The sequence below is a fragment of the Mirounga leonina genome, unplaced genomic scaffold (genome assembly GCF_011800145.1).
Source record: "Mirounga leonina isolate KUSES-001 unplaced genomic scaffold, KU_Mleo_1.0 Mir_174, whole genome shotgun sequence".
NCBI classification, from domain to species: domain Eukaryota; kingdom Metazoa; phylum Chordata; class Mammalia; order Carnivora; family Phocidae; genus Mirounga; species Mirounga leonina.
In genome coordinates this window covers 49,688,707-49,704,454 of record NW_023270451.1, presented here as the reverse complement: position 1 = coordinate 49,704,454, position 15,748 = coordinate 49,688,707, and the positions used below count along the sequence as shown (strand labels likewise).

The 15,748-nt window shown below is 35.2% G+C and overlaps 1 protein-coding gene across 5 annotated transcripts in view; it reads right to left on the bottom strand.

Moving 5' to 3' along the window:
• The window catches only part of SEPTIN7 (septin 7), a 121,404-nt gene that overhangs the window by 9,261 nt on the left and 96,395 nt on the right, over positions 1–15,748 (bottom strand). For all 5 annotated transcript variants that reach the window (XM_035020902.1, XM_035020898.1, XM_035020897.1 and 2 more), the window contains 2 exons: positions 10,900–11,025; positions 48–183 (listed from right to left, as the gene is read on the bottom strand). In XM_035020902.1, the coding sequence (XP_034876793.1) occupies positions 48–183; positions 10,900–11,025 (262 nt within the window). The remainder of the gene's footprint in view (positions 1–47; positions 184–10,899; positions 11,026–15,748) is intronic.

The following is a 15,748-nucleotide window of genomic DNA, read 5'->3' as shown; positions in this document are numbered from 1 at the left end:
AAAAGAAATGATGTGTCTTTAGGATGTGAAAATGTTAGGCTGACTACCTCAGCTTCTGAATCCTTCAGTTTTTGAACTTTTTCTTTGACCTTCATCTCAAACACCTGCTCCATCTCCATCTCCATCTTCTTCATCTTAGCTACATGCTCCCTTCTTTCTTCTTCCATTTGTGCAAGAGGGCTCCTGTTGTGAACATTAAGGATAAACATCAAAAGTCTAAATATGAATTCAAGACAAAACTTTGAAACAGTGATGAAAACAAATGATAAGCTGAATCCAATTACTAAATTGTTTCTTGAAAATAAGTTTGAAAATAATTTTTCAATTCTTCTGACACCATCTTCAATGACACAGAACACAGATTTAAAGTTTTATGTATAAATGCATTAAAAATTCTTTAGAAGCTTTACAATTCATAAATATTTATAATAGAATTTCCTTCCATAAAGTTTTATATTTAAACCTGAATCTCTAACGAATAATTACTATGAAAATAGATATAAAAAAACTGTTAGGAGGATGTTTCTCTTAACCTAGTGCATATCAAATCTAAAGATGACACATAAACTGTAGGAGGAAAATGGAAAAGAAACATTCCCAAATTAAACTAACAGAATGGAAAATGAAAAGAAATTTAATTTTGTACTTCAAACAAAATTTCAATGTGAAAAAAGGAACAGACCTAATGAAGTTAATATATGTAGAATATTTTTAGCTCTACAAGCTCTACAATATTTTTAGCTCTAAGTGTTACAATCTCTTCTATGACAACTACTGACATCACAATTATAAGTTAATTAACATTAATTCAAATTTATTTTAGTAACTGAATTACCATGTTCGAAATTACTACCAGTGAATCCCTAGAAAGTTTTTCATTTAGGTTTGCAGAATATTTCTAGGCCACTTAACGGTAATTTCACTACTCATGAAATACATTCCACCTACCTCAAATATTTAACTGTCTTAATTTTTTGTCTTATTTTAGAAAGATGTTTGGTGATAAAACACATACACAGATGATACATGAGAGAATCAGAAGCAAATAAATATCCTGATAATTATTTTTGAAATGCCAGAAAACAGACACAAGCATAGTTAAATGCAAGTGTTTTACTCTACTGACATTAAAGTCCACAGGCTCAAATCTCTGCACAATTTTGATCAAAATTTTCATGTTAAAAATACTGCAAACAAGCTTTATCTTAAGGCTAGTATACTTAAAGAGACACAAGTGAATGCCAAAGTATCAGTAACTCACTACAGTCCCAGGGAGGAAAGAACCCTTTGCTTCGTGACTGACAAACTTTTGCAATTAGTGTAAATGTTACACAACCCATATTTTGAGTATAACAGAAGACAACCACATTTCATTTAAATTACCATTTCCACCTTTGAAAACTATTCAGTACACAGGACAACTTAAGAGAGACATGTCCTCTTCTGACTTTGTTGATAAAACATGTTTATTTTGCCTCCATATCAGCAGGCTTTGACCACTGAATAGCACATTTTAAATTGGTGAATTTTATCTCAGTAATGCACTTTAAGAAATTAAATCATGGCTTACAAACAAAAACAAAATCAGGTCTTGGATTTCACCTATAACTTCTAGGGTTAGTCACTTTAATCCTGATCTGACACACTTCTCTCCTTATAAGGCTGAGTATTTTTTTTTTTTTAATTGTGGCTAAGTATTTTTACAGCACTCTTCTTCCCTGTCAAGGAGGAGGACTAGAGAGCCAGATGGACTATATTAAATAAGAGCAACAGGACAGAACATTGACTACTGATTTTTCTTAGCAAAAAGGGAGGACGAAGACATCAAGTATTGCTGTGATCAAGATCTGTTTTTGCAATTAGTGTAAATTCGAATAAAATGTTAACTAAAGGATATTTCTTCACCAAAAGTAAACTTACAAACCTGCAGTATATTTTAACAATTAAGCAATTAATCAGAAGTTCTGAAAATGAAACTAAACCAAACATTAACTTAGAACAAAAACCTGCATTCAAAAAGTGAGGTCAACTGAAATAAGCTTTTAAATATAAATACCATGGGCGCCTGGGTGGCTCAGTTGGTTAAGCGACTGCCTTCGGCTCAGGTCATGATCCTGGAGTCCTGGGACCAAGTCCCACATCAGGCTCCCTGCTCAGCAGGGAGTCTGCTTCTCCCTCTTACCTCCCCCCTCTCATGTGCTCTCTCATTCTCTCTCTCAAATAAATAAAATCTTTAAAAAAAAAAATATATATATATATATATATCATTATTTCATTAAAAGTTAGGGCCCTTCCTGATAACATAGGTCTCATCTTTATGGCAGGTGGTTTTTTTTTTCCCACGGAGAGATTTTTTATTGTTATGTTAATCACCATACATTACATCATTAGTTTTAGATGTAGTGTTCCATGATTCATTGTTTGTGCATAACACCCAGTGCTCCATGCAGAATGTGCCCTCCTCAATACCCACCACCAGGCTAACCCATCCTCCCACCCCTCTCCCCTCTAGAACCCTCAGTTTGTTTTTCAGAGTCCATCATGTCTCATGGTTTGTCTCCCCCTCCGATTTCCCCCCCTTCATTTTTCCCTTCCTGCTATCTTCTTCTTTTTTTTTTTTTAACATATAATGTATTATTTGTTTCAGAGGTACAGATCTGTGATTCAACAGTCTTGCACAATTCACAGCACTCACCATAGCGCATACCCTCCCCAGTGTCTATCACCCAGCCACCCCATCCCTCCCACCCCAACCCCCACTCCAGCAACCCTCAGTCTGTTTCCAGAGATTAAGAATTCCTCATATCAGTGAGGTCATATGATACATGTCTTTCTCTGACTGACTTATTTCGCTCAGCATAATACCCTCCAGTTCCATCCATGTCGTTGCAAATGGCAAGATCTCATTCCTTTTGATGGCTGCATAATATTCCATTGTGCATATATATATATATATATATATACACACACACACACACACCGCATCTTCTTTATCCATTCATCTGTCGATGGACATCTTGGCTCTTTCCGTAGTTTGGCTATTGTGGACACTGCTGCTATAAACATTGGGGTGCACGTACCCTTCGGATCCCTACATTTGTATCTTTGGGGTAAATATCCAATAGTGCAATTGCTGGATCATATGGTAGCTCTATTTTCAACTTTTTGAGGAACCTCCATACTGTTTCCAGAGTGGTTGCACCAGCTTGCATTCCCACCAACAGTGTAGGAGGGTTCCCCTTTCTCCGCATCCCCACCAACATCTGTCGTTTCCTGACTTGTTAATTTTAGACACTCTGACTGGTTCACGTGAGGTGGTATCTCATTGAGGTTTTGATTTGGATTTCCCTGATATGGCAGGTGTTTTTGATAAAGGGGCTTTGGATCTCCTGGGCTGATGCCAATGAATCCCCTGAAATGACATACCAAATTTGTGTGTCCATGCAAGCATTTTTCTGGTGAGAAGGTCCAAAGCTTTTGTTAGATTTTGAAAGGGTCTATAAACCTCACTTCTCCCACCCCCCAACATGTCTTAAGACTCTAGAAAAGAAATAATCTAGTAACTATTTTTTTAGTTGACAGTGTTAACTGAATATGTATGTTTAAGCAAGAGAGATTATCCAACAATATTGTTGCAATTTGAAAACATAGCTCGAAACTGTAAATATATTAAATAAATTAGAAACTAAGAGTAATTTTAAAATTTAATATATATTCTTACTTACAATAACCTATCTATAAAATGCTCATTTAATTTTATCCTTGGGAGGAAGAAGGCAATTCATGTAAATTTAAAGAATTTATCATATAATTTGCACATGAACAGGCTACCAACTAACCAAAAGTAAACACTGTCATCTTGATTTTTATTTAAATAACTCGAGGGGGAAAATAGAAGACTCCAGACCAACAGGCTATGTTTTGAAATTTGCTTTTAAGTTCAAATTTTAAATATTAAAAATCTCTACATCCTAAAACTGCTTGTCTTTGGAAAAACAAATAACCACTTACATGCCTTCAACTGTGTCATATCTAAAAGAACAGAAAATAGAGACTTGAACACTTAAGAGTAAACCATACTAAAAGCAACAATTAAAGGTAAATTCAAAGATTTCACAATTAATTAATTAAGGTATGTGCCCTAAAACGTAAGTTTATGGCAAAATTTGTTAAAGCTAGTTAATTTCTTTCCAAAAATTCCGTTAGTAATTACTATACCAAATTATGAAAATAAACACACTGTGCAATTATCTTCTGAAAGCCTGCTCAAATTTCTAGACCTATTTAAGTATGTGTACTTTAAAAAAAAATTTTTGCAGTATTTCATATTGAGATACTTTTAAGTTTTTCAGTCTTGTCAAAATATTGGACTCCTGACCAAATGAAATGATATTCCAGTGTTTAACAAAAATGGTCATAAATGGATTTTCTGAAGCCTCTTACCAGTAAAAATGATCTTTCGAATCTCTTTAATTTTTAAATTAGCACCTCATTGCTAGTCATCTTTATTAAAGTGATATTTTAAAAACTGTAATACAAAATTATGCTTACAATGTAGAAAACGCAGGAAGAAGGGTCATTTTTTCATCACATTAAACATTTTTTTCCAAATAAAACCTTTTTACTAGAAGGCTGGAAAAAGCATTTAATTATAGCCTAACTGCTTTTTAATGGAAACTCTTCTTTACATACATAGATATGCTAAAGCTTATACACTTAAACTTCTCAGAGAAATTTAAAGCAGCTCAGCCAAAGAAATGAAAAGGCCTGGTGAAAGAATAAAAAGAAACGAAAAGGTATAACATAACCTGCATATACGCTAAATCCACAAAGATTTAACATAACTCCTTCTAGGCATCTCTTTAAAGGGTTATAGTTCCTGAAAGCCACCAGATGACTCACCCTTTCATGTGACAAACAGCAAAATCACAGCAAGGACCACACAAGGCTGACCTAGTAAGTTCTAACTGTAGTTGTGTTACACAACCCATATTTTGAGTATAAGAGAAGACAACCACATTTCATTTAAATTACCATTTCCTGAAGAACACATTAAACAAATACATTCACATACTTTTGCTCTAATGGTCAGTAGGCCACTATGTACACAGACATGTAGCAACTTTCATACAAAAATTTTCAAAGGAATTTCATTTAAATGGATTTCAAAGAGCAATAAAAATTACCAAAATTTCGGGAAACAATACCAACATTTCATTTTGCCAAGTGACAGCATCATAGCCAAATGTAAAACAATACTACTCATTATCATTATATTTTCAGGAAAGGACATTTTAACAAAGAGTAAAAGATACAACTGAATAAATAATTTTTTTTAAAAACTTCGGAAGATTTCAGAAAATTGTCTTTATTTCTCGTTCAATGAAAACTTTTATGTACCAAAACAGTGCTGAGAATCAGCTTTTGGAAACCTGTATTTTTAGTCATTTCTAGGAATTTGTTATCCATAAAGTTTTCCCAAGCTTACAGATGGAGAAAGCTGTTCAAAACAGAAAAATAACATATGGGAAAGAGGTAACAGGGTATGCCCAACTTGGAACAAGATACCAACTGTCATAACTGGTGCCAATGATAGACAACAGTTCATAAAAGAGTCACCAATCAAATGTGATTTTAAGTAAAACATACAAAAGACAACCAAGAAAGAACTTGAAAAGGCAGGTTTATCAAAAATAGTAATAGGGGCGCCTGGGTGGCTCAGTTGTTAAGAGTCTGCCTTTGGCTCAGGTCATGATCCCGGGGTCCTGGGATCGAGCCCTGTATTGGGCTTCCTGCTCAGCCAGGAGCCTGCTTCTCCCTCACCCACTCCCCCTGCTTGTGTTCCCTCTCTCCCTGTCTCTCTCTCTGTCAAATAAATAAAATCTTTAAAAATAATAATAATAATAAATAAATAAGGAAGCAAGTAAGTTAAACTTCCCCTTATTGGGAATCACCTTCCTTTAAGAGATCTACCATTTGGATATTGCTAATTCTTCTTCCTTTTCCTTTACAACCCCTTGTTGAATCTTCTTTGATCTGGAACTTGACCTCCCTGTCTGTTACTTTCAATTGCCTACCACCCTCCACACTCTCCAGTCAGGGGTGAACAAGATACACACTCCCTAAGGATTTAAGAAGTATTTAAACTGGTGACTTGATATGTTCTTTGCCAATGATACAGGCAATACCTGAATAGCTGCTAGGAATAGTGCCCACTTTCCCAGACTTTGTCTTGAAGCAAATTAGTATTTGATGAGATAAGCTCAGCTCCTTTTCAGATTTTAACCACATAATCTAAACCTTGGTTTCTTCCCAGCTTTACTGAGATATAACTGACATATAATACTGCATAAATTTAAGATGTACAATGTGATGTCTAAATCTTGTTTTAGGATCTTTCCAAAATATAATCATTCTAGGACTACTAACCTAACAGAAAGGCACATTTTCAGATATACAAATAACTGAAATACAAAACCAAATATTTTTAACTACTATTCAGTATATTCTATAGTCCATCCAAAACTGCCTCAGAAAATTAAATGTAACATTCATTAATGGGGTGCCTGGGTGGCTCAGTTGTTTAAGTGTCTGCCTTCAGCTCAGGTCATGATCCCAGAGTCCTAGGATCGAGTCCTACATCAGGCTCCCTGCTCTGCAGGGAGTCTGCTTCTCCCTCTTCACCTCCTCCCACTAGTTCTCTCAATCTCTCTCTCTAATAAATAAATAAAATCTTAAAAAAAAGAAAGATTCATTGACCTAGTTTACTACCTAATGCTTAAAAAAATAGCTTATATTCTAAAACTGTGATTAGCACTTTGTGGAGTATACACTGCCATACAAAGGTTAATATAACTGTATATTTTTAATAATTTGTACATGTATAAATACTGTATGAGGGCAATGAAAAAAACATAGGTCCATTAGCAATCAGTAGATAAATAAATGACCTTATTATCAATTTTATTTCTTCCTCAAATTGCCTGCAGATGCTATTTAGAGACCATGCAAAGTGATAAAGTAATAAAATGACCACCTTTTTTTTTTTTTTTTAAGATTTTATTTATTTATTTGAGACAGAATGAGAGAGAGAGAGCACATGAGAGGGGGGAGGGTCAGAGGGAGAAGCAGACTCCCTGCAGAGCAGAGAGCCCGATGTGGGACTTGATCCAGGGACTCCAGGATCATGACCTGAGCCGAAAGCAGTCGCTTAACCAGCTGAGCCACCCAGGCGCCCACCACCTTCTTTTTTTAAGGACCAAAGACATTGTCCAGTTCAGTGGTCTTCAAACTATTTATATCAAGTCTTCCAAGAGTTACTTGAGCCTGTATAGTTTTAAGAGAATCAATTTCCAGATCCTCAACTTCCACACAAAGTCTTGCCTAAAGTGATCTGACTGAAAATTTCCAAGTTATAGATAGCCCATTTCTCACTTTACAGAAGAAAGACCTACTCCCTCTTAACCAGACCTTACCTGAGGTACACTGTGCCAGGTGTAACTGGAAGTCTGAAAACCCCCAGGTGACAGGAGAGCAATCTCTTTCAGTGATTAATCAAAGTACTATAACGTAATCCCACAGATTATGTATCTGTATCTCCCAGTATTAAACATGCTTCTATTAAGGGCTAACTGTGATGTTAGGTGTTAGAAATGCAATATTTGGGTCCATGCAGGGATGCTGAGTTCAGATTCATAGTAGAGGGAGGTGGTTGGAGAAGTGGCAATTTTTGTTTAATGACTCTGCCTCTTCCATTCCAAACCCCCACAACCTTAACCTCTCCCTGTCAATATCATTAAAGGATACACTGCTATGGAGGGAAGAGTCCCTTGAGAGCAATACAACTAGAACATCACTAAGAAGCCTAAACTCATATTTGCCTGTATCACATATTTAAATAATTGCCATTCTTTTCAGTTACTCAGGGATGACTCCTTAGCTTATAGCACTTAACATCAGCTAAAGCACCGTAAGTTGATACTGATTTAAACAACAACAAAAAATTCAGCTGAAATGCTTTCTGAAATTGCTAACATTTTCAAGATAATATAACATATACTCAATGGATAAAACTTCCAAGTGACTTCTTTCAGATTCAATATATTATTCAATAAAGTAGTAAAAACCTATTGTAATAAATTATACCAATATCTATCTAATCATGCTACTCTCCATTTGGTTCAATCTTTAAAAAGATACTTTTCTACTTACTACTAATATAAAATAATATACTAACTCCTAGGGCAATTTGCTTTTTAGCAGTACATTTTTATCATTTTCATAGATAAAAGTCTGGACATGATTCATTTCATTAAGAAACAGATTTCCAGCAGTATTCTACTTTTTATGTTTTTGCCTGGGTTATATAGTTTAACTCAAGTAATCCACACTGAATTCTATTTATGCAAAAGAATTTTTAACAACACTATAAGGTTTACGATTTTTCTCTGAATTGTCTTACCTGAATCCAACAGCAGAAATATCACAATAGCACTATTTTAAAAGCCTTATATTTGAAATGTGGAAATAATTCTTTATTTGTAGGACATGAAAAAATGTGTAGAAGAAAAAAATCAAACATTAACTGCATATATTTAATGAATAATAGGTACTGACAGTACATTTTCTTTTCACATATAAAATTATCAGTGGCTTTAACTACTCACATTTTTCTTTTAAACAGTTAAAAAGTCCATAAGCTAGTGAAATGCATTTAAAATGGATTAGGAAATTATGAACAATATTTACTATGATGGATCCTTATGTTTTTCCACGAAAGTTGCCCAATACAAATTTTGCTTTTAAAAAGAAATAGATAAAAGTCTTTTTCTCATGCACTGAACCTTACCTCAAATAGAATCTTGTACATTATATATAAACACATTGTTGAAATATTAACCAAATCAATTTTTAAAACAACAGTAATAAATTCCTAAAAGTCAGTGTTTTGCAAAGCAGACACTGAATAAGGACCCTGTATCAAAACCATACAAGGTACTTATTAAAAATACAAGCTCTCAGGTCCATCGCACATCTACTGAATCAGAATCTCTTGCCAATGATTAAACCTAGAAATTTACCTTTTTAACAATCACTCTCAGCAGACCACTAAAACCAGAAAACCTAGGAGTTGATCAGTAAAGTTCCTCAAATACAAACATGTTAACAGCATGTGGAGAAGTTCAAAGTTAAGTAACAATATAAGAAGAAATCTAATTCAAAGGGTCTATGACTCCAACATCATTAGAAAAACACAGAAGGAAATAAACATAGAATTAGATCTAAGATCAGTTTTAAAAGAGAGCTGCCAGTGACTGTTAATGCTTTGCTTCCTTCTGGAATTTAGGGCCATTGTGGAGACATAACTAAAAAAGAAAAAAGGAACACTCTTCTTTTCCATTATAAGGAATGCTGACCACTATAAAACACAGTACTATACTGCTACTTTGCAAAACTTGCCTTTTTCATTATTTGTACATATGATCCTTCAGGATTATCCTCTAACAGTAGATAACATCTGGCTACAAATGTACACATATCGTTAAAATGGTTTGTAAAATACTTATGATCTTCAACAGTCCCAAATAAAGGAAAAATGGGGCACAGGTACTGCTACCAAGAATTATACCAACTAACTCACAGCCCTCCTTACACATCTCATTTTCCTACCCCATCATAAACCACCACAGCTTGAGATATATACTAGCTTAGCAGTATATAAGCTACACACTTGTCAGTCACTCACACTACTTTAACAACCAAGAGAAGAAATCCAAACTCAAGCTAATTTACTCCCTAGAAATACAGAATAGGGATGGAGAAGGTAACCAAGACTACACTCACCTAAATATTCCTTTTGTTTGGTCCTTTCCCTTGTTTCTGTACAATGTTAGTGAAAACTCTGCTACTAAAATGGTTTATTCAAAACAGACATAATAAAAGGTAGAAGCTCTGTATTCAGTCTCCTTAAAGAGAGTACAGAATGTTTATCTTAAAAGCAAAATGGGTTAAGAGATCTTGGTCGTAACTGTCCTCTTCCCTTAAAAGAATGTATTCAGTTTCATGCACCCCTACATTTATACCAGCATTATTTACAATAGCCAAGATATGGAAGCAGCCCAAGTGTCCATCCACAGATGAATGGATAAAAAAGATACGGGAGTATATTATTCGGTCATAAAAAAAGAATGAAATTTTTGCCATTTGCAACAATAGAGATGGAGCTAGAGAGTATAATGCTAAGCAAAATAAGTCAGTCAGAGAAAGACAAATACCACATGATGTCACTCACATGTGGAATTTAAGAAACAAATGAGAAAAGGGAAAAAGAGAAAGAGAGAGATTGAGGGAGACAAACCAAGAAACAAACTCTTAACTACAGAGAACAAACTGATGGTTACCAGAGGGAAGGTGAGTGGGGGGATGGGTGAAATTGGTGATGGGGATTAAGGAGTGCACTTGTCATGATAAGCACCGGGTAATGTATGGAATTGTTGAATCACTATATTGTACACCTGACATGAATATAACACCGTATGTTAACTAACTGGAATTAAAATAAAAACTTTTAAAACTGTATTTGCAAAAGGAGCCATTTGATTTCTAATTGGGGATCTATTAAGTGAGTGGTGTATGGACTACAAACACGACGGCAAATGACCAGAAGAGAATGTATGGCTTTCACTTAGGGAACAAGGTAATAAAATACTTCCTGTGACAAACAGTAAAATATAAAACTGCCAAAACAAAGCTTAACAATAATAAATTTCTGCTATTGTGCATAAAGAATATTATCCCAATTTTCTTTTGAGTAGCCAAGAAGAATTTGATGAAGATGAAACAATATGATTATTTACTACATAAATGATACCCTTTCTGGAGGAAACAAGGTATACTTACTTGGTAAGCTGCCCTTTATTCTTGTTATTATCAACTCCATTATAAGTCACAGCTGCCAGTTTTCTGCTTCGGTAGTTCTCATAGTGTACATTATTAGTAACATCTTTCAAGTCCTGCATGTGTGTCCTGTCATAAATAAATATCATATCAACAGTTTGCTTCTATGAAGAAAGCTTTGATGTAAATTCAAAATTTTACCAAAACAAAAATTTCTAGACTTAAAACAAGCAAAAGACTATTCTTAAGGAAGAGCATTCCTCTGTCTTCATTTACACTCAAGGCAGAGCAAGATACAACATACTAAACTTGAAACCAGTGGATATTTAGGTTCCAAATGAGTTTAAGAGTTATAAATCTTCTCAAAGCAGTTACTAAAGGATGGCATTTCCTCAGAAAAGTATTCATAGTACACAGTATATATTTTATTTTATTAGAGAAAGGAGATTAGCTCTTGCTGAAACTCATAAAACCTAAAAGAAATTGGTTGTTTTTATTATTATTTGAGTTTTTACTAAAGTAATACATATGAACACTTTAGATCACATACCAAGTTGGATTCAAACTAAGGAAAATAATTTACAGTAAATTCCTGTTTCTTCAAACTGTTCAGTGAATGTGGTATTTTGTTTAAATGAATTTTGCTCATAGTATTTCTATCATATATAAAATCAATACATATATGAAATAAACTATACATGAGACAATTTCCTCACTCCTTGATGACTCTAGAAGCTAAGGAAGGACACTCTGAGTGGCTCAATGATATCCTTTACCAAATCAGGGAAAGGACACACCTGGAGGGGCAGTACTCTGTATCGTCTGATTCTCCCTTTCCTCATATCATCCATGCCTGCCTCTGCCATCCTCCACCTCCCTTCCAGGAAACAAACAAGAAGGTGTACTGTTGGTGTTTTTTGTTTTTTGTTTTTTTTTTAAGTAGGCTGCACGCCCAATGTGGAGCCCAACACGGGGCTTGAACTCATGACCCTGAGATCAAGACCTGAGCTGAGATCAAGTCCAACACTTACCTGACTGAGCCACCCAGGTGCCCCGAGGTATACTGTGTTTTCACTCTTCCTGATATCCAGAAAACATTTACTATTACTTTCCCTTTGTGAACATAATGTGATTTTCAATTACTCTAATTTATCTCCTACTAACGGACATTTTCATGCAGTTCTCTGATAGTTCACTCATCCTAAGGAGTACTTTAAGTCTGGGTTTTCCCCAAGTCTCATGGTTCCTTTATGCTCTATTCCTTGACGCATTTATCTTCTCCATGGCCATCACCATCCCTTTCCACTTCAGTCAAGTGAGGCAGCTCCTTATTCCTAGCATATCCACTGGCTGAGATTGAATAGCTCATGCTAATTTGTCACTGACTCTTCAAACTTAAAGAGTCCCACTGCTCTGAAAGCTCTCTTTCCAGCCTTGAAATCAAGTCACTCTAACCCGTGACAATTTTCTCCTTGCTTGTCATTCATTTTTTGGTACCAGTGTATGTTATGGATAACACCATACAACCTCTTCAATTTTACTGTAAGCTCCCCTTTATAAGAAACACTTTTGCCATCACTTCTTGTACTCTTGATACAGATAGCACATAATAGGCCCTTAAGGGGCACCTTGGGTGGCTCAGTCAGTTAAGCATCGGCCTTCAGCTCAAGTCATGATCCCAGGATCCTGGGATAGAGCCCCACATCGGGCTCTCTGCTCACTGGGGAGCCTGCTTCTCCCTCTCCCTCTGCCTACTTGTGCCCTGTCAAATAAATTTTTAAAAAATCTTAAAAAAAAAAAAAAATAGGCCCTTAATCGGTAACTAAATATTAAAGCTGAGGTAAGGTAAACACTTGATTTTCTGGAATAAACTACTGTTACCACTTTCTCTAAGTAGAGAATAAAAATAAGTAACTGTGCCAATGTAAAGTAAGTGTTTTATAATTTTACATATAGATGATACCTCAACACTGAATCACTGAAAAATCATTAAAGGACCTGAGGTGGATGGAGCACTTAATAGTTGAAATAAAAGATGCATGAAATAAAAATAAGCCGGACTTACTCATTGTTTAAGCAACTTTCGTTAATGCCATCTAACATTTCAAACAATGAAAGATTTTTTCCTTTTACTAAAATGACCTTCTTTATAATTACCTATTTCTGATTTTTTTTTTTCCAGGATATAAAAGGCCCTATTTCCACTTATTTAAACATGTTCACTTTATTTTTTTTAAGATTTGACTCAATCCTCCACTCTTAAAATCAGTAATTAGCAACGGTTTTCTCCAGTTTCAGGAACTTATTCATCTTTTCCACTTCCCCCTGTTGATATCACAGCCCTCTCTTCTCTCCTTTTGTTTTCTTTCTCTATTTGATTTCTATACTGTCCATCACCACACCTTGAAAATATCTGTATCAAGTTTTCTTCCTTTCCATTGTCTTCCTTGGTTTGTCTGCAACAGCCAGTTCTCTTAATGAGCAAAATGACACTTCTTTGAACTTGGGTCTTTCATAGAAGCAACAATATTCCTAACTTTAATCTGCAAGATTTCAATTACTTAGAATTTATAGACATCTGGAATATTGGTGTTGCTATTTCCTTCCTTTCAGTATTTATTATCTACTAGGTGCCTTTAAAGACATGAACTACATTAAATATATATCTTTCTTACCTCTACTCCAAAGTTACAAGGAAAAGTAATAAAATATTCTTAAGCTTTTCATTTTTTTAAAGATTTTATTTATTTATCTGAGAGAGAGTGAGAGATAGAGAGAAAGCGGGAGGAAGGGGAGAGGGAGAAGCAGACTCCCCACCGAGCAAGGAGCCCGATGTGGGGCTTGATCCCAGGACCCTGGGATCATAACCTGAGCCAAAGGCAGACGCCCAACCAACTGAGCCACCTAGGTGCCCCAAGCTTTTCATTTTCAGACTATAATACTCTTCAAGGATGTTTTACACACTTAAATGTAAAAACTGTAAATGAAAACTTATGAGAAGAAGCAAAGTAAAACCATCTCGCAAAAGTGAATATTTATGCTTTAGGAAAGAAAAACAAATGTGCTGCAGCAAATTGAACAAATAAATTTCTCATTAAGTAAAATCACCTAACCATCTACCTTCAGGAGCTGAAAAGCAAGGTCTTCATCCTACTCATTGATAAAAATATTAAACAGGACCACTCCCAATCTCACAATCATCACTGAATGACTGTATTTATCCTAATCTATGTTAAGACATCTATTTCTATGAATCCTTTCTTACCTGACCCACTCCATGAAATATACCACTTACTCTGAATTCCTTTAATACATCTACGTATTCGTTTCATGGCACATATCTGCTTTATATTATATAACTTCAGAATTTTTTTTTTGTATTTTCATACATGTATGACTGTCTTGCAGCTTTCCTATGCTTAATCTTCCTGCAGGAATGGTCCATTTGTTCTGTAATCCTTTTATACTACTGAGTCCTACTCACCAGCTGCCAGGCTATGCACCTTCAAATGTTCAAACTCTAGCTTCCTGCTCAGTAACTAGCCTTCCCTTCTACAGTATTTTAGCTATGCAGGCAGTTATTGATTGCAAATTTAAAAAATACACAAGATGAAGTTATAGAATACCACTGTGTCAAGCACTGGGCAAGCTGCATAGGGGATTTAAAATTGAGGAAAAGAATAAAATCAGAGAGAATGCACTGACAATATTTATAAAAACATTCCCTACATATATACTGTTGTAAGCAATTATTAGTTCTTTTGAAGTCACATCTTAAGAATGGAAGAGAAAGGGAACAGTTCATAAGAGAAACTGAAATGCTATATTCTCAAAGCTGAGACAAATGACTCCCCCCTCTCATATGCATCTGTTCTCTCATGGTGTGAGGCCTGGCAACCCCAACTGCTGAATCAACCCTATCATCTCCTTCCTACCAAAAACACCCAGTTATAAGCTTCTTTAAGAAAGACTAATAACATGGCAATCTCTTTGATTTCAAAATTAACTCTGATATTTAGTGTACTTCTTGAGGTAGCAGTCTGACTCACTTAAATTTCTCCCCTCACTCGTAAGAATAACCTTATTGTTCCATGATTTCCAATTTATCATCAATATGCATGTTAATAGTTCTATGTAGATAAAGATACTCCTGTGTATTGGGAAACTGGAGGTTGAAGGGAATATGTGGTGAGGGCCTGGAGAAGCAAGCAAGATGGAGGTGGAGAGAAGTGGGGAAAGGGTTATGAGGTGGCAAGAGGAAGGAATTTATCTCAACATGAAAACACTGAAGCTCATTTTGATGCCCTGTTTCCTGCCCAGTAATGTCTCTGGCTTCCTCTTTGCTGTTTCTTTTTTAATTCAAGTCCCAGTCCTCTAATCAGATTAGCTCAATGTCCTACTCTCACAGGCTTTCCTTCTCTTTCATCAGCTGCACAAGGTACAATTTAGGAGTAATGTTTTCTCACCTAGGAGGAAGATCAGTTTTGTTCACTGTGTTCCAGGACCAAAAATGCCCCACTCATCAGTTGCCAGGCTGTGTACCTTTTAACTTCAAAGACTAGCTTTTGACTCAAAGCCTAGCCTTCCCTTCCACAGTTTTCCCAAGTTTTTCACATGAAAGAGCAAAAGCCTCTTCCTTTCCTTATCTCGTTTACTATTAACAATAAAGAGACTCATTTTCCCATACATGTCTAGTAACACAGCTTATTTTGTATTTTTGCTAACAAGTTTAAAACCTTGGCAAAATAATCCAAGTTGTCTCCAAGCAGTGCTTACTTAGTGCTAGAATGAAAATATCAATTTAAATTAGCTATATTTATAGAAGTCAAAAACTAAATCTAATTCTAACTTT